This window comes from Carcharodon carcharias, chromosome 3 (assembly GCF_017639515.1).
Source record: "Carcharodon carcharias isolate sCarCar2 chromosome 3, sCarCar2.pri, whole genome shotgun sequence".
NCBI classification, from domain to species: domain Eukaryota; kingdom Metazoa; phylum Chordata; class Chondrichthyes; order Lamniformes; family Lamnidae; genus Carcharodon; species Carcharodon carcharias.
Window position 1 is genome coordinate 5,021,276 of NC_054469.1, and position 20,070 is coordinate 5,041,345.

The 20,070-nt window shown below is 50.1% G+C and overlaps 1 protein-coding gene across 1 annotated transcript in view; it reads right to left on the bottom strand.

Annotated features, from left to right (window-relative positions):
- Positions 1–1,657: 1,657 nt before the first annotated feature.
- The window catches only part of LOC121276418 (tonsoku-like protein), a 52,927-nt gene continuing 34,514 nt past the window's right edge, over positions 1,658–20,070 (bottom strand). The window contains exons 9-10 of the mRNA XM_041184773.1: positions 8,195–8,328; positions 1,658–6,051 (exon numbers count right to left, since the gene is read on the bottom strand). Coding sequence (XP_041040707.1) covers positions 5,981–6,051; positions 8,195–8,328 — 205 coding nt within the window. The 3' untranslated portion in view covers positions 1,658–5,980. The remainder of the gene's footprint in view (positions 6,052–8,194; positions 8,329–20,070) is intronic.

The window sequence follows — 20,070 nt, forward strand, 5'->3', positions numbered from 1 at the left end:
CCATGAACAAAAACCTCAATATCACTCCCCCATGACCCCCCCCCCCAACCCCAACCCCAACCCCATGACCCCTGAACTCCTCCAATTGGGATGGCATCCCTCAGAGGGACTGAGCCCCCAACCCAGCATCCCGCATCCCCTCTGGGACAAGTCTATGACTCACCCTGAAACCCCCCAACTCATTTCCTCTGGAATTGCCTGCACACCCAACTCCTCACTCCCCAAATCCCTCCTCCAAAACCCCGACCAAGCATATCTCTACCCAGCTGTGAACAGGCTATTCTCAATTCACCTACATAAAGTCATTTACAAACAGAAGGAGACCATTCAGCCCATGCTGGCTCTGCATGGAACTGAGTCACTCAACGTGTATGTTAATGTGTGTGTGTGTGTTTTATCCATTGAAGGGATGTGGGTGTCGCTGGCTAGGCCAGTATTTATTGCCCATCCCTAACTGCCCTTGTTCAGAGGGCACTTAAGAGTCAACCACATCACTGTGGGTGTGGAGTCACACGGTAGATTTCCTTCCCTAAAGGGCATTAGTGAAGCAGATGGGTTTTTAGGATAATCGACAATGGTTTCACAGTCATTCCAGATTTTTATTAAGTATGCCGCGGTGCGATTTGAACAGGGGTCCCAGAGCATTATCCTGGGTCTGTGTGTGTGTGTGTGTGTGAATTTGCACACTTTATGTACACATTTGTGTACACATACATGTGATGTAGAGGATAAGCAATTTGAAACTCTAGACAACAGGCTTTACTGGTGACTTTAACTCTTTATTTAAAAACGCGCACACAGGTGCCATTTATAAATCCTGATAAAAACTATGCAATATAACAAAACTAATAGAATATGTCTGGATGAAAAGGACCATTCCCCATGCAACTTTTAATATCTGTGAAATGGACAAGCAATGAATATTGAAATTATCTGGGACTTGTACACTCTGTGTTGAATCATCCCTTCCAGGTGAATGATATATGGAGAGTGAAACAAATGTCACAGTCTCTAACATTTTGATCAGAATACTCTTGCAGTGTAGGAAATGCTTCAGCTAATTTGTACATAGGAAAATTGCACAAACCACATGTGACAATATTGGGGAGAGGTGGCGTAGTGGGAATCTCACTGGCCAGTGCAGCACTCCCTCAGCACTGACCCTCCGACAGTGCGGCACTCCCTCAGTACTGACCCTCCGACAGTGCGGCACTCCCTCAGTACTGACCCTCTGACAGTGCAGCACTCCCTCAGCACTGACCCTCCGACAGTGCAGCACTCCCTCAGTACTGACCCTCTGACAGTGCAGCACTCCCTCAGTACTGACCCTCTGACAGTGCAGCACTCCCTCAGCACTGACCCTCCGACAGTGTTGCACTCCCTCAGTATTGACCCTCTGACAGTGCAGCACTCCCTCAGTACTGACCCTCCGACAGTGCCGCATTCCTCCAAGAAAAGCATCTTGTATTTATATAGCGTCTTTAACATGGTAAAACATACAAGTGCTGGAGGATTATCAAACAAAATTAGACAGTAAGCCACATAAGGGGATATTCGGGGAGACTGTCAAAAGCTTGGTCAAGAAGGTAGATTTTTTTATTCATTCATGGGGTGTGGGCATCGCTGGCTGGGCCCAGCATTTGTTGCCCATCCCTAGTTGCCCTTTGAAAAGGGGGTGGTGAGCTGCCTTCTTGAGCCGCTGCAGTCCATGTGGTGTAGGTACACCCACCGTGCTGTTAGTCCTGCCAAGACTGTCGTGGCTTGGAGGGGAACTTGCTGGTGGTGGCACTCGATCAGGTTACTTTCAAACTGGAGTCACATGTAGGCCAGACCAGGTAAGGACAGCAGATTTCCTTCTCTCAAGGACATTCGTGGAGTAGGTGGGTTTTTCCAACATCGATGTTAGTTTAATGGTCACTAATCAATTAATAAATCTGGAATATAAAGCTAGTCTTAGTAATGGTGACCATGAAACTATCATCGATTGTTGTAAAAACCCATCTGGGTCACTAATGTCCTTCAGGGAAGGAAATCTGTCAGACCTTCCCTGGTCTGGTCTACGTGTCTCCAGACCCCCAGCAATATGGTTGGCTCTTAAATGCCGTCAAAGGGCAATTGCAACAAACTCTGGCTTTGCCGGCGACACTCATCCCATGAATGAATAATTTAAAAAAATAATTTTGCAACAGTGAGGATTTGGGAAAAGTGGTTGTGAGGTGAGCTGGGTGTCATCAGAATGGATGATGTCACCGAGGGGCAGCATGTAGGTGAGAAACAGGAGGGATTGTTGGAGGACACCAGGGTATCGGTGCGGGAGCAGCAAGGGAAGCCGTTAGAAGTGATTCTCCGGCCATGATTAGATCGGTAAGAATGGAACCAGGCGAGGGCAGTCCCACCCAGCTGGCCGACAGTGGAGAGGTGTCAGAGGAGGAGGATGGTGTGGTCAAACTGTGTCAAAGGCTGTAGACAGGTCAAGAAGGACGAGGGGGGAAAGTTTACCCCTGTCACAGCTACATGGGATGTGATTTGTGACTTTGATCAGAAGCATTTTGGAACTGTGGCAGGGCAAAAACCTGATTGGAGGGATTCAAACGTGGAATTCTGGGAACGATGGGAATGGATTTGGGTGGGGGAGGGGTGCAACAACACATTCATTGACTTTGGAGAGGAAAGGGAGGTTGGGGATGGGATGGTAGTTTGTAAGGACGGATTGGTCAAGGGTTGGTCTTTTTGAGAAGAGATGATGGCAGATTGAAAAAGAGAGGGGGACAACGCCTGAAGAGAGAGAACCATTAACAACGTCGGCTAACATGGGGACCAGGAAGGGAAGCTGGGTGATCAGCATTTTTGTGGGTATGGGGTCAAGGGAGAAGGAGAAGGGCCTCGTGGACAAGATGCTCAGAGAGGACATGAGGAGAGATTGGAGAGAGACTAGAGAAAGATGTGAGTTGAGAGCTCAGGCAGGAGGGAACATTAGAGGAAGCTAGGTTCAGTCAGGAATGGGAAGGAGGGAAGTGGCAAAGGCAGCTGATCAGATGGGCTCGATCTCAGTGACAAAGATGTCCATGAGTTCCTCACATTTGTTGTTGGAGGTGGGGATGGAAGGTACAGGGGAGAGGGGTTAAAGAAGACGGTTTATAGCAGAGATAAGACAACAGGATTATCCTTGCAGCCCAGGATGATTGTGGAATAGTGAACAGTTTTAGCAGACAGGAACAGGAGGCAACAGTGTTTGAAACAATCCAGCCAGACAGATCTGTAAAGCAGTCCACCATATCCTTTCAAGTCTGTGTCCCTTGGACTCGAGGGAGTGCAGCAGCCAGAGTGAGAGAGGGTAATGGTTTTAATAGGGAAGAGGACATCAACGGTAGAGCTGGGAATGTAACGGAGGAGATTGGAAATGAAGTGAATGGAGGGAGAGAGTACAGACAGTTGGAATTTTGTAAGTGCAGTTATAGGAGAGAGTTTTTCCAGAGTGAACTCAGGAGGTAGTTTTGGGAGGTGGGGGGGGAGCGAGGCAGTGATCAGAGATGACTTCACCGGTGATTGGTACAGTGGATGTAGTGAGACCACGTCAGATGATAAAGGACGAGAGTTGGGGGGGCGGGTGCCTGTGAAACAATAAGAGAAAAAGCTAGAGAAACTCAGCAGGTCTGACAGCATCTGTGGAGGGAGACACAGAGATAGCGTTTCCAGTCCGTATGACTCCTCTTCAGAGCTAAAGAGAAGTAAAAATGTGATGGAATTGATACTGTTTAAGGGGGTGGGCAGGTGAAGCTGGATAGAAGACCAGCGATAGGTGGAGGCAAAGGAGAGATTGACAAAAATGTCATGGACAAAAGGGTGTTAACCGTGGTGATACCGGCTAAAGCCTTGTCTGCAGCCTCTAACACAGTTTGACCACACCATCCTCCTCCAACACCTCTCCACTGTCGTCCAGCTCTCTCCTGGTTCCGTTCTTACCTATCTAGTCATGCCTGATGCTGGCATTAAGGTGAGAAAGCAGAGTGTGGTAACAGTGGGCCAGGGGCAAGCACTCTGGAAAGAACAACATGAACAAGTGACAGACGGCCCTGTTGGGGGGGTGGGGTGGGGCAGGGATGGTGCCAGGAAAAATGATGAAAAATAGGATAGGAGGTGGGGGGGTAAAACAATGAATAAAATGAAAATAATAAGTGGATAAAAAATAAAAACATAAAAATGAATATTGAAAAGGAGGATCGGAAAGGGGGTGGGGATGGAGGAGGGTTCAAGACCTAAAGTTGTTGAATTCAATATTCAGTCTGGAAGGCTGTAAAGTGCCTAGTCGGAAGATGAGGTGCTGCTCCTCCAGTTTGCGTTCGGCTTCACTGGAACAACGCGGGGGAGGAGAAAAGGGCCGATCGAGAGGCCTACCTGCAGTGAGACCAGCGGCGGAGTGACATCACAAACCACAACGTGCAGGGAAAGCAGCTGATTGGTGAGGAGGATCGGTGAGTATTTCTAGTCTTTAAACTAAAAGTAAGGTCTTGAGTTTGTGTTTAGCTCTCTAGTCTTTTTTTACTCTCTTTTTCTTAAAAATAGCTTGTTCAGTATAAGATCAACACTGGTGTAAAAAAATAAATAATAAAAATAAGGTGTAAAGTGTGGGGGATTCTTCAAGAGTAATTAATTAAGTAATTAAACAATATATGATAGTGATGGCAGGGCGGGTGATGTGTTGCTGCTGCAGCATGTGGGTGCTTCATTCACAGTGAACAGACGTTTGGTGGGAGATACCAAGTGAGGAGAGCTGATCCACAGGCAGAATGCACAGGGTCAGCACCGAGAGAAGTGAGTTAGACAAGGAAGGGGATCGGCAAGGTGATGACAATGTCTTTTTCTTTACTCTTTCTGGGATGTGGGTGTTGCTGGCTAGGCCGGCATTTGTTGACCTCCCCTAATAGCCCCTGAACTGAGTGTCTCGCTTGGCCATTTTGGAGGGAAAGGTCCTTCCGCAGATACACTGGTTAGAAACTTGGTCAGTCAGAGAGTGGGATCAGACACTTGGGGTTGCTGCTCATGAAGTAGTGACGAGTTCCTCAATAAGCCCTTTGGAAGAGGCCAACAGAGACACAGAGGGAAAATGCAGACTTATCTAAGGAGGAGTCAAGGCTGGGAACACAGCCAGAGAGTCGGAAGGTTCAGGAGTAATAAATAGATGGGTTCCCAATGGAAGTGTCAGCTAGGATTTTGCCTTCCAGACACTAGAGTGATGATTGAAGCCATGATCTTTTGATTCAGTAGTGAGAGCACCAGCACGGAACCACAGCCAATGACACCGAGATGCTCCAGCCAGCCCCAGCGCCCCTGGGTTTAGGCAGACGATAGACAGCCTGAGCTTCCTCAGTGATCACTGTCTGTAGGACAATAGCTGTGCACACTGGGTGAGGACAGGATTAGATTTCAAGAACAACCCCTCTCCAGTTGGCACTCATGGTCTGGATGGAGACTGAGGCATCGGGAAGGTAGCCAGTGCTCAGGGATCCATTCCCCATTGGAAAAGGGCAGAGGTGAGGAGGATTAACAGCAGAACCATGCTGCAGGTGGGCAGAGAAGGCAGTGGTGGGCACCCTTGACCCATCAGGCCCTTTAAATACACAGAGACGTTTTGTTCTCTTTACCTCTGCACGTTAATTCTCTCTAGAAGACATGGTAAGTCAAACTAGGTGGAAATGTAAGAGAGTACAGAGCGAAGGCAGGTGAGCAGAGTTAAGATGCAGATCTGCTATCGTCTAGCTGGTTGGTGAAACAGGCTCGAGGGGCTAAAGGGCCTCCTCCTGCTCCTGTGACACCTTTTAAGTCCAGGAGTCACGAATGGATTGAGGAGTAAAATGTCAACCCTCCTTCCTTATGATTAAATGATTCCACGTTAGTCCCGGTTTCTGGCAATCCTGCTGGCGTTACATTCTGGAGATTTTTTTTGGAATTCAACGCTTTTCCTGTTCTATTCCATCGGGACTCACAGACGCAGATCTCCCAAGTTCCACCTCGCAATGTCAGGTTCGATATTGTTATGAGGTACAGAGCAGCCTGTAACATATATAAAGTCAGTCACTCTCGCTATGGTTGTCTCAACCCCTACTCTCTCTCTGTTTCCTCTCTCTCTCTGCTCCCTTCCACACTAATTCCATGCAATTCTTTCCCCTTTTTCTCTTTCCTCTGTCTCTAGCTGTCCATCTCTACGCTGTCTCTCTCTTTTCCCTCTCGTTCCTCTCTCTCCACCCTTCCTCCCCGCCCCCAACTCCACATTCTCCCCGCCCCCAACTCCCCTCTACCTGCTCTCTGCCCCATCTCTCTCTCTACCTTTTTCTATTTCTCTCTATTCAGCCCCTAAATAAAATCAACTGAACAATGGCTCCAAAACCACAGCTGCAAATAAAGGTAAACTCTTAAAGATTAAGAGGTTTGACATGAAAATCCTCAGTTGCTATAGTTTTTCAAACATAAACCAATCTCGATTGGCAGTTGGTTTATGGTCCTCACTTGGTGATTTATTTAATCTCTGACAAAAACTCTTATCCTTGCATCTGGAAACGCTTCACAAAAACCCTTTGAAAACATTCAACCTCTTCTCCCCACAGGCGTTCCCCACACAAGCCCAATGGAGTTGGACTGCCAATCAATGCCAGGGTCGGGATGTGTGTCCAGCTCAACTGGGCAGTGTGGCCCCAGGTGGCACCAAGACCAGTCAATGTATCCCAGCCGCTGTCAAGTCCGGTTTCCAACACAACCAGAGCCTAACCCATCCCACAAACCAGCCCCACCACCCCTCTGCACTGCAGCCAAATCTGTATCCTGAGCATCTTTTTTAAAGATGTATTCTTTCATGGAAATGGAGCATTGTTGGCAAGTTTAGTACCCACCCCTAGTTGCCCCTTGAGAAGGTGGTGGTGAGCTACCTTCTGGAGCCGCTGCAGTCCATGTGGTGTAGGTACACCCACAGTGCTGTTAGGGAGGGAGTTCCAGGATTTTGACCCAGTGACAGTGAAGGAACGGCGATATATTTCCAAGTCAGGATGGTGAGTGACTTGGAGGGGAACTTCCAGGTGGTGGTGTTCCCATCTATCTGCTGCTCTTGTCCTTCTAGATGGTAGAGGTCATGGGTTTGGAAGGTGCTGTCGAAGGAGTCTTGGTGAATTCCTGCAGTGCACCTCATGAGGTGCCTCATGGAGGAATCAAACTCCTCTTGCTTTACCTCTCTTCCCTTACTGTGACAAGAAAGATCATGTCATTTTAATCTTAGCTGCATTTTTGAGAATTCCTGCATTTTCACAGACCTCTTTAGGCTTAACTTTACCAAGACTCCCCCGTTTTAGAGTTGAGGAAGCTATAGGCTTATGGGGAGGCGGTAGCATAGTGGTATTGTCACTGGGAAGGTATTCCAGAGACCCAAGGTTAACGCCCTGGGTTCGGCAGATGGTAGAGTTTGAATTCAATAAAAATTCAATGAAATAAAAATCTGGAATTAAAAGTCTAATGATGACCATGGGACCATTGTCAATTGTTGTAAAAACCCATCTGGGTTTTCCTTTAGGGAAGGAAATCTGCCATCCTTACCTGGTCTGGCCGACTTGTGACTCCAGACCCACAGCCATGTGGCTGACTCTTAAATGAACAAGGGCAATTAGGGATGGGCAATAAACGCTGGCCCACCCACATCCCCTGAATGAATTTTTAAAAAGTACATGCCGCTGCCTATGTTTCACCAGCAGCTGAGAGGATTGCCATGGAGACAGGAATTCCTGCCTGGTTTGGCAGTAATCCCCTGGGCAGTGTGAAAACTTCCATACGCTACTCAAAATGGGCAGGATTTCCCCCAAAGCTATTCTTGTCTCTGCCGCAGCCCCTTTGAGAATGACACAGCAGCGACAGGAGAGCGAGCGACACCAGCCCCCTTCAGTTCTGAATGTTTTGGGACAAAGAAAACGTTAGAAAAAAAATGACCCATAAATTTTAATTTGAATTTGGTACCAATCAGTTTGCCACTTTCCAACTGGTTCAGGAGGTCGAGGGTGAGCATGAGAGGTGACCAATGGCAGGGATGGGAGGTCATGTGAGGGAACCTCCAGAATTAACGTCCAATCAGGGTTGGCCGCCCTCGGCCTGCCTGGCACACATCCCTTCTTTTGATTTAAAACTGCCCGAGACGAACGGACTGGCACTCCCCACTGACCTGTTAGATCAAGGACTTCCATCCAAGAATCCCTCTCGGCAAGTGCCGTCAGGAGCATCTCCAGCCCCCTGGAACCGATTCCTGAGTTCTCCGACAAGTCAAGGGATGTCAGCGATGGGGCTGAGGCCAAACACCTACAGGGAGAGAAGGGATACGCACCGTGAGTTCCCTGGTTCAGCTCAGTCCCTGGACGTTCTTCAGCCTGTGTGGGTCGCTGGATGACTGGAGGACCACACAAGCTGCCACGTACAGTTCCAAGGCTGTGGGTCTCTTCCCGAGATATTAAACTCACCCCCCAACCAAGTCACCTCACAGAAAGGGTTAGCAAGGAAAGTTGGCCAGAGAGGAGATATTTGGACAAGTGGACAAAAACGGTGGGAGCTCGCCACCTTCAAAATGGCCCAGGCCTTTTCCACATGACAACAGTTATTATCTTTCAAAACTACTTCATTGGCTATAAAAAGAACCCAGTCATTGAAAAAGAAAATTCCCTGAGAATGATAGGGGACTGAGAAACACCAGTCAGTGTACAGGTATCTCCCTGAGAGAGAGAGGGGACTGAGAGACACCAGTCAGTGTATAGATATCTCCCTTGAGAGAGGGGACTGAGAGACACCAGTCAGTGTACAGATATCTCCCTGAGAGAGAGAGGGACTGAGAGACACCAGTCAGTGTACAGATATCTCCCCGAGAGAGAGAGAGGGACTGAGAGACACCAGTCAGTGTACAGATATCTCCCTGAGAGAGAGGGACTGAGAGACACCAGTCAGTGTACAGGTATCTCCCCGAGAGAGAGAGAGGGACTGAGAGACACCAGTCAGTGTACAGATATCTCCCTGAGAGAGAGGGACTGAGAGACACCAGTCAGTGTACAGGTATCTCCCTTGAGAGAGGGGACTGAGAGACACCAGTCAGTGTACAGATATCTCCCTGAGAGAGAGAGGGACTGAGAGACACCAGTCAGTGTACAGATATCTCCCTGAGAGAGAGAGGGGACTGAGAGACACAGTCAGTGTACAGATATCTCCCTGAGAGAGAGAGGGGACTGAGAGACACCAGTCAGTGTACAGATATCTCCCTGAGAGAGAGAGGGGACTGAGAGACACCAGTCAGTGTATAGATATCTCCCTGAGAGAGAGGGGACTGAGAGACACCAGTCAGTGTACAGATATCTCCCTGAGAGAGAGAGGGGACTGAGAGACACCAGTCAGTGTACAGATATCTCCCTTGAGAGAGGGGACTGAGAGACACCAGTCAGTGTACAGATATCTCCCTGAGAGAGAGAGGGGACTGAGAGACACCAGTCAGTGTACAGATATCTCCCTGAGAGAGAGAGGGGACTGAGAGACACCAGTCAGTGTACAGATATCTCCCTGAGAGAGAGAGGGGACTGAGAGACACCAGTCAGTGTACAGATATCTCCCTGAGAGAGAGAGGGGACTGAGAGACACCAGTCAGTGTACAGATATCTCCCTGAGAGAGAGAGGGGACTGAGAGACACCAGTCAGTGTATAGATATCTCCCTGAGAGAGAAAGGGGACTGAGAGACACCAGTCAGTGTACAGATATCTCCCTGAGAGAGAGAGAGGGGACTGAGAGACACCAGTCAGTGTATAGATATCTCCCTGAGAGAGAGAGAGGGACTGAGAGACACCAGTCAGTGTACAGGTATCTCCCTTGAGAGAGGGGACTGAGAGACACCAGTCAGTGTACAGGTATCTCCCTGAGAGAGAGAGGGGACTGAGAGACTCCAGTCAGTGTATAGATATCTCCCTGAGAGAGAGAGGGGACTGAGAGACACCAGTCAGTGTACAGATATCTCCCTGAGAGAGAGGGGACTGAGAGACACCAGTCAGTGTACAGATATCTCCCTTGAGAGAGGGGACTGAGAGACACCAGTCAGTGTACAGGTATCTCCCTGAGAGAGAGAGGGGACTGAGAGACTCCAGTCAGTGTATAGATATCTCCCTGAGAGAGAGAGGGGACTGAGAGACACCAGTCAGTGTACAGATATCTCCCTGAGAGAGAGAGGGGACTGAGAGACACCAGTCAGTGTATAGATATCTCCCTGAGAGAGAAAGGGGACTGAGAGACACCAGTCAGTGTACAGATATCTCCCTGAGAGAGAGGGACTGAGAGACCCCAGTCAGTGTAGAGGTATCTCCCTGAGAGAGAGAGGGGACTGAGAGACACCAGTCAGTGTACAGGTATCTCCCTGAGAGAGAGAGGGGACTGAGAGACACCAGTCAGTGTACAGATATCTCCCTGAGAGAGAGAGGGACTGAGAGACACCAGTCAGTGTACAGATATCTCCCTGAGAGAGAGGGACTGAGAGACACCAGTCAGTGTACAGATATCTCCCTGAGAGAGAGAGGGACTGAGAGACACCGGTCAGTGTACAGATATCTCCCTGAGAGAGAGAGGGACTGAGAGACACCAGTTAGTGTACAGATATCTCCCTGAGAGAGAGAGGGACTGAGAGACACCAGTCAGTGTACAGATATCTCCCTGAGAGAGAGAGGAACTGAGAGACACCAGTCAGTGTACAGATATCTCCCTGAGAGAGAGAGGGACTGAGAGACACCAGTCAGTGTACAGATATCTCCCTGAGAGAGAGGGACTGAGAGACACCAGTCAGTGTACAGATATCTCCCTGAGAGAGAGAGACTGAGAGACACCAGTCAGTGTGCAGATATCTCCCTGAGAGAGAGGGGACTGAGAGACACCAGTCAGTGTACAGATATCTCCCTGAGAGAGAGGGGACTGAGAGACACCAGTCAGTGTACAGATATCTCCCTGAGAGAGAGAGGGACTGAGAGACATCAGTCAGTGTACAGATATCTCCCCGAGAGAGAGGGACTGAGAGACACCAGTCAGTGTACAGATATCTCCCCGAGAGAGAGAGAGAGGGACTGAGAGACACCAGTCAGTGTACAGATATCTCCCCGAGAGAGAGGGACTGAGAGACACCAGTCAGTGTACAGATATCTCCCCGAGAGAGAGGGACTGAGAGACACCAGTCAGTGTACAGATATCTCCCCGAGAGAGAGGGACTGAGAGACACCAGTCAGTGTACAGATATCTCCCTGAGAGAGAGGGGACTGAGAGACACCAGTCAGTGTACAGATATCTCCCTGAGAGAGAGGGACTGAGAGACACCAGTCAGTGTACAGATATCTCCCTGAGAGAGAGGGACTGAGAGACACCAGTCAGTGTACAGATATCTCCCCGAGAGAGAGGGACTGAGAGACACCAGTCAGTGTACAGATATCTCCCTGAGAGAGAGAGGGGACTGAGAGACACCAGTCAGTGTACAGGTATCTCCCTGAGAGAGAGGGGACTGAGAGACACCAGTCAGTGTACAGATATCTCCCTGAGAGAGAGGGGACTGAGAGACACCAGACAGTGTACAGATATCTCCCCGAGAGAGAGGGACTGAGAGACACCAGTCAGTGTACAGATATCTCCCCGAGAGAGAGAGAGGGACTGAGAGACACCAGTCAGTGTACAGATATCTCCCTGAGAGAGAGAGGGGACTGAGAGACACCAGTCAGTGTACAGATATCTCCCTGAGAGAGAGAGGGGACTGAGAGACACCAGTCAATGTACAGATATCTCCCCGAGAGAGAGAGAGGGACTGAGAGACACCAGTCAGTGTACAGATATCTCCCCGAGACAGAGGGGACTGAGAGACACCAGTCACTGTACAGATATCTCCCTGAGAGAGAGGGGACTGAGAGAGACCAGTCAGTGTACAGATATCTCCCTGAGAGAGAGGGACAGAGAGACACAATTCAGTGTACAGATATCTCCCTGAGACATAGGGGACTGAGAGATAGCAGTCAGTGTACAGATATCTCCCTGAGAGAGAGGGACTGAGAGACACCAGTCAGTGTACAGATATCTCCCTGAAAGAGAGAGGGGACTGAGAGACACAGTCAGTGTACAGATATCTCCCTGAGAGAGAGGGACTGAGAGACACCAGTCAGTGTACAGATATCTCCCTGAGAGAGAGGGGACTGAGTGACACCAGTCAGTGTACAGATATCTCCCTGAGAGAGAGAGGGACTGAGAGACACCTGTCAGTGTACAGATATCTCCCTGAGAGAGAGAGGGACTGAGAGACACCAGTCACTGTACAGATATCTCCCTGAGAGAGAGGGGACTGAGAGAGACCAGTCAGTGTACAGATATCTCCCTGAGAGAGAGGGACAGAGAGACACAATTCAGTGTACAGGTATCTCCCTGAGAGAGAGAGGGGACTGAGAGACACCAGTCAGTGTACAGATATCTCCCTGAGAGAGAGAGGGACTGAGAGACACCTGTCAGTGTACAGATATCTCCCTGAGAGAGAGAGGGACTGAGAGACACCAGTCAGTGTACAGATATCTCCCTGAGGGAGAGGGACTGAGAGACACCAGTCATTGTACAGATATCTCCCTGAGAGAGAGGGGACTGAGAGACACCTGTCAGTGTACAGATATCTCCCTGAGAGAGAGAGGGACTGAGAGACACCAGTCAGTGTGCAGATATCTCCCCGAGAGGGGACTGAGAGACACCAGTCAGTGTACAGATATCTCCCTGAGAGAGAGGGACTGAGAGACACCAGTCAGTGTACAGATATCTCCCTGAGAGAGAGAGGAACTGAGAGACACCTGTCAGTGTAAAGATATCTACCTGAGAGAGAGAGGGACTGAGAGACACCAGTCAGTGTACAGATATCTCCCCGAGAGGGGACTGAGAGACACCAGTCAGTGTACAGATATCTCCCTGAGAGAGAGAGGGAGTGAGTGACATCAGTCAGTGTACAGATATCTCCCTGAGAGAGAGAGGGACTGAGAGACACCAGTCAGTGTACAGATATCTCCCTGAGAGAGAGAGGGACTGAGAGACACCAGTCAGTGTACAGATATCTCCCTGAGAAAGAGAGGGACTGAGAGACACCAGTCAGTGTACAGATATCTCCCTGAGAGAGAGAGGGACTGAGAGACACCAGTCAGTGTACAGATATCTCCCTGAGAGAGAGAGGGACTGAGAGACACCAGTCAGTGTACAGATATCTCCCTGAGAGAGAGAGGGACTGAGAGACACCAGTCAGTGTACAGATATCTCCCTGAGAGAGAGGTGACTGAGAGACACCAGTCAGTGTACAGATATCTCCCTGAGAGAGAGGTGACTGAGAGACACCAGTCAGTGTACAGATATCTCCCTGAGAGAGAGAGAGGGACTGAGAGACACCAGTCAGTGTACAGATATCTCCCTGAGAGAGAGAGGGGACTGAGAGACCCCAGTCAGTGTACAGATATCTCCCCGAGACAGAGGGGACTGAGAGACACCAGTCAGTGTACAGATATCTCCCCGAGACAGAGGGGACTGAGAGACCCCAGTCAGTGTACAGATATCTCCCCGAGACAGAGGGGACTGAGAGACCCCAGTCAGTGTACAGGTATCTCCCTGAGAGAGAGGGACTGAGAGACACCAGTCAGTGTGCAGATATCTCCCCGAGAGAGAGGGGACTGAGAGACACCAGTCAGTGTACAGATATCTCCCTGAGAGAGAGAGGACTGAGAAACACCAGTCAGTGTACAGGTATCTCCCTGAGACAGAGGGACTGAGAGACACCAGTCAGTGTACAGATATCTCCCTGAGAGAGAGAGGGGACTGAGAGACACCAGTCAGTGTACAGATATCTCCCTGAGAGAGAGGGACTGAGAGACACCAGTCAGTGTACAGATATCTCCCTGAGAGAAAGCGAGGGACTGAGAGACACAGTCAGTGTACAGATATCTCCCTGAGAGAAAGGGGACTGAGACACCCAAGTCAGTGTACAGATATCTCCCTGAGAGAGAGAGGGGACTGAGAGACCCCAGTCAGTGTACAGATATCTCCCTGAGAGAGAGGGACTGAGAGACACCAGTCAGTGTGCAGATATCTCCCTGAGAGAGAGAGGGACTGAGAGACACCAGTCAGTGTGCAGATATCTCCCCGAGACAGAGGGGACTGAGAGACACCAGTCAGTGTACAGATATCTCCCTGAGAGAGAGAGGGGACTGAGAGACCCCAGTCAGTGTACAGATATCTCCCTGAGAGAGAGGGACTGAGAGACACCAGTCAGTGTACAGATATCTCCTTGAGAGAGAGAGGGAACTGAGAGACACCAGGCAGTGTAGAGATATCTCCCTGAGAGAGAGAGGGGGGACTGAGAGACACCAGTCAATGTACAGATATCTCCCTGAGAGAGAGGGGACTGAGAGACACCAGTCAGTGTACAGATATCTCCCTGAGAGAGAGAGGGGACTGAGAGACACCAGTCAGTGTCCGGATATCTCCCTGAGAGAGAGAGGGAGTGAGAGACACCAGTCAGTGTGCAGATACCTCCCTGAGATAGAGGGACTGAGAGACACCAGTCAGTGTACAGATATCTCCCTGAGAGAGAGAGGGAACTGAGAGACACCAGTCAGTGTACAGATATCTCCCTGAGAGAGAGAGAGGGGACTGAGAGACACCAGTCAGTGTACAGATATCTCCCTGAGAGAGAGGGACTGACAGACACAGTCAGTGTACAGATATCTCCTTGAGAGAGAGAGACTGAGAGACACCAGTCAGTGTACAGATATCTCCCTGAGAGAGAGGGACTGAGAGACACAGTCAGTGTACAGATATCTCCCTGAGAGAGAGAGGGGACTGAGAGACACCGGTCAGTGTACAGATATCTGCCTGAGAGAGAGAGGGGACTGAGAGACAACGGTCAGTGTACAGATATCTCCCTGAGAGAGAGGGACTGAGACACCAGTCAGTGTACAGATATCTCCCTGAGAGAGGAACTGAGAGACACCAGTCAGTGTACAGATATCTCCCTGACAGAGAGGGGAGTGAGAGGCACCAGTCAGTGTACAGATATCTCCCTGAGAGAGGGACTGAGACACCAGTCAGTGTAGAGATATCTCGCTGAGAGAGAGGGAGTGAGTGACATCAGTCAGTGTACAGATATCTCCCTGAGAGAGAGAGGGGACTGAGAGACACCGGTCAGTGTACAGATATCTCCCTGAGAGAGAGGGACTGAGACACCAGTCAGTGTACAGATATCTCCCTGAGAGAGAGAGGGGACTGAGAGACACCAGTCAGTGTACAGATATCTCCCTGAGAGAGAGAGGGGACTGAGAGACACCAGTCAGTGTGCAGATATCTCCCTGAGAGAGAGGGACTGAGAGACACCAGTCAGTGTACAGATATCTCCCTGAGAGAGAGAGGGACTGAGAGACTCCAGTCAGTGTACAGATATCTCCCTGAGAGAGAGAGACATAGAGACACTAGTCAGTGTACAGATATCTCCCTGAGAGAGAGATGGACTGAGAGACACCAGTCGGTGTACAGATATCTCCCTGAGAGAGAGAGGGGACTGAGAGACACCAGTCAGTGTACAGATATCTCCCTGAGAGAGAGAGGGGACTGAGAGACACCAGTCAGTGTACAGATATCTCCCTGAGAGAGAGAGGGGACTGAGAGACACCAGTCAGTGTATAGATATCTCCCTGAGAGAGAAAGGGGACTGAGAGACACCAGTCAGTGTACAGATATCTCCCCGAGAGAGAGAGGGGACTGAGAGACACAGTCAGTGTACAGATATCTCCCTGAGAGAGAGGGACTGAGAGACACCAGTCAGTGTATAGATATCTCCCTGAGAGAGAGAGAGGGGACTGAGAGACACAGTCAGTGTACAGATATCTCCCTGAGAGAGAGGGACTGAGAGACACCAGTCAGTGTACAGATATCTCCCTGAGAGAGAGAGGGACTGAGAGACTCCAGTCAGTGTACAGATATCTCCCTGAGAGAGAGAGGGGACTGAGAGACACCAGTCAGTGTACAGATATCTCCCTGAGAGAGAGAGGGGACTGAGAGACACCAGTCAGTGTACAGATATCTCCCTGAGAGAGAAAGGGGACTGAGAGACACCAGTCAGTGTCCGGATATCTCCCTGAGAGAGAGAGGGGACTGAGAGACACAGTCAGTGTACAGATATCTCCCTGAGAGAGAGGGACTGAGAGACCCCAGTCAGTGTACAGGTATCTCCCTGAGAGAGAGGGGACTGAGAGACACCAGTCAGTGTATAGATATCTCCCCGAGACAGAGGGGACTGAGAGACACCAGTCAGTGTACAGATATCTCCCTGAGAGAGAGGGACTGAGAGACACAGTCAATGTACAGATATCTCCCTGAGAGAAAGCGAGGGACTGAGAGACACCAGTCAGTATACAGATATCTCCCTGAGAGAGAGAGGGACTGAGAGACACCAGTCAGTGTACAGATATCTCCCTGAGAGAGAGAGGGGACTGAGAGACACCAGTCGGTGTGCAGATATCTCCCTGAGAGAGAGAGGGACTGAGAGACACCAGTCAGTGTCCGGATATCTCCCTGAGAGAGAGGGACTGAGAGACACCAGTCAGTGTACAGATATCTCCCTGAGAGAGAGAGGGAGTGAGTGACATCAGTCAGTGTACAGATATCTCCCTGAGAGAGAGAGGGACTGAGAGACACCAGTCAGTGTACAGATATCTCCCTGAGAGAGAGGGACTGAGAGACACCAGTCAGTGTACAGATATCTCCCTGAGAGAGAGAGGGGACTGAGAGACACCAGTCAGTGTACAGATATCTCCCTGAGAGAGAGAGGGGACTGAGAGACACCAGTCAGTGTATAGATATCTCCCTGAGAGAGAAAGGGGACTGAGAGACACCAGTCAGTGTCCGGATATCTCCCTGAGAGAGAGAGGGGACTGAGAGACACAGTCAGTGTACAGATATCTCCCTGAGAGAGAGGGACTGAGAGACCCCAGTCAGTGTACAGGTATCTCCCTGAGAGAGCGGAACTGAGAGACACCAGTCAGTGTGCAGATATCTCCCCGAGAGAGAGGGGACTGAGAGACACCAGTCAGTGTACAGATATCTCCCTGAGAGAGAGAGGACTGAGAAACACCAGTCAGTGTACAGGTATCTCCCTGAGAGAGAGGGACTGAGAGACACCAGTCAGTGTGCAGATATCTCCCTGAGAGAGAGAGGGACTGAGAGACACCAGTCAGTGTGCAGATATCTCCCCGAGACAGAGGGGACTGAGAGACACCAGTCAGTGTACAGATATCTCCCTGAGAGAGAGAGGGGACTGAGAGACACCAGTCAGTGTATAGATATCTCCCTGAGAGAGAGAGGGGACTGAGAGACACCAGTCAGTGTATAGATATCTCCCTGAGAGAGAAAGGGGACTGAGAGACACCAGTCAGTGTCCAGATATCTCCCTGAGAGAGAGAGGGGACTGAGAGACACAGTCAGTGTACAGATATCTCCCTGAGAGAGAGGGACTGAGAGACACCAGTCAGTGTATAGATATCTCCCTGAGAGAGAGAGAGGGGACTGAGAGACACAGTCAGTGTACACATATCTCCCTGAGAGAGAGAGGGACTGAGAGACTCCAGTCAGTGTACAGATATCTCCCTGAGAGAGAGGGACTGAGAGACACCAGTCAGTGTACAGATATCTCCCTGAGAGAGAGAGGGGACTGAGAGACACCAGTCAGTGTACAGATATCTCCCTGAGAGAGAGAGGGGACTGAGAGACACCAGTCAGTGTATAGATATCTCCCTGAGAGAGAAAGGGGACTGAGAGACACCAGTCAGTGTCCGGATATCTCCCTGAGAGAGAGAGGGGACTGAGAGACACAGTCAGTGTACAGATATCTCCCTGAGAGAGAGGGACTGAGAGACCCCAGTCAGTGTACAGGTATCTCCCTGAGAGAGAGGGACTGAGAGACACCAGTCAGTGTGCAGATATCTCCCCGAGAGAGAGGGGACTGAGAGACACCAGTCAGTGTACAGATATCTCCCTGAGAGAGAGAGGACTGAGAAACACCAGTCAGTGTACAGGTATCTCCCTGAGAGAGAGGGACTGAGAGACACCAGTCAGTGTGCAGATATCTCCCTGAGAGAGAGAGGGACTGAGAGACACCAGTCAGTGTGCAGATATCTCCCCGAGACAGAGGGGACTGAGAGACACCAGTCAGTGTACAGATATCTCCCTGAGAGAGAGAGGGGACTGAGAGACACCAGTCAGTGTATAGATATCTCCCTGAGAGAGAGAGGGGACTGAGAGACACCAGTCAGTGTATAGATATCTCCCCGAGACAGAGGGGACTGAGAGACACCAGTCAGTGTACAGATGTCTCCCTGAGAGAGAGGGACTGAGAGACACAGTCAGTGTACAGATATCTCCCTGAGAGAAAGCGAGGGACTGAGAGACACCAGTCAGTATACAGATATCTCCCTGAGAGAGAGAGGGACTGAGAGACACCAGTCAGTGTACAGATATCTCCCTGAGAGAGAGAGGGGACTGAGAGACACCAGTCGGTGTGCAGATATCTCCCTGAGAGAGAGAGGGACTGAGAGACACCAGTCAGTGTCCGGATATCTCCCTGAGAGAGAGGGACTGAGAGACCCCAGTCATTGTACAGATATCTCCCCGAGACAGAGGGGACTGAGAGACTCCAGTCAGTGTCCGGATATCTCCCTGAGAGAGAGGGACTGAGTGACACCAGTCAGTGTACAGATATCTCCCTGAGAGAGAGAGGGGACTGAGAGACACCAGTCAGTGTACAGATATCTCCCTGAGAGAGAGGGACTGAGAGACACCAGTCAGTGTACAGATATCTCCCTGAGAGAGAGGTGACTGAGTGACACCAGTCAGTGTACAGATATCTCCCTGAGAGAGAGAGGGACTGAGAGACACCAGTCAGTGTACAGATATCTCCCTGAGAGAGAGAGGGGACTGAGAGACACCAGTCAGTGTACAGATATCTCCCTGAGAGAGAGGGGACTGAGTGACACCAGTCAGTGTACAGATATCTCCCTGAGAGAGAGAGGGGACTGAGAGACACCAGTCAGTGTACAGATATCTCCCTGAGAGAGAGGGGACTGAGTGACACCAGTCAGTGTACAGATATCTCCCTGAGAGAGAGAGGGACTGAGAGACACCAGTCAGTGTACAGATATCTCCCTGAGAGAGAGAGGAACTGAGAGACACCTGTCAGTGTACAGATATCTCCCTGAGAGAGAGAGGGACTGAGAGACACCAGTCAGTGTGCAGATATCTCCCTGAGAGAGAGAGGGGACTGAGAGACACCAGTCAGTGTGCAGATATCTCCCCGAGAGGGGACTGAGAGACACCAGTCAGTGTACAGATATCTCCCTGAGAGAGAGGGACTGAGAGACACCAGTCAGTGTACAGATATCTCCCTGAGAGAGAGAGGAACTGAGAGACACCTGTCAGTGTAAAGATATCTCCCTGAGAGAGAGAGGGACTGAGAGACACCAGTCAGTGTACAGATATCTCCCCGAGAGGGGACTGAGAGACACCAGTCAGTGTACAGATATCTCCCTGAGAGAGAGGGACTGAGAGACACCAGTCAGTGTACAGATATCTCCCTGAGAGAGAGGGGACTGAGTGACACCAGTCAGTGTACAGATATCTCCCTGAGAGAGAGAGGGACTGAGAGACACCAGTCAGTGTACAGATATCTCCCTGAGAGAGAGAGGGGACTGAGAGACACCAGTCAGTGTACAGATATCTCCCTGAGAGAGAGGGGACTGAGTGACACCAGTCAGTGTACAGATATCTCCCTGAGAGAGAGAGGGGACTGAGAGACACCAGTCAGTGTACAGATATCTCCCTGAGAGAGAGGGGACTGAGTGACACCAGTCAGTGTACAGATATCTCCCTGAGAGAGAGAGGGACTGAGAGACACCAGTCAGTGTACAGATATCTCCCTGAGAGAGAGAGGAACTGAGAGACACCTGTCAGTGTACAGATATCTCCCTGAGAGAGAGAGGGACTGA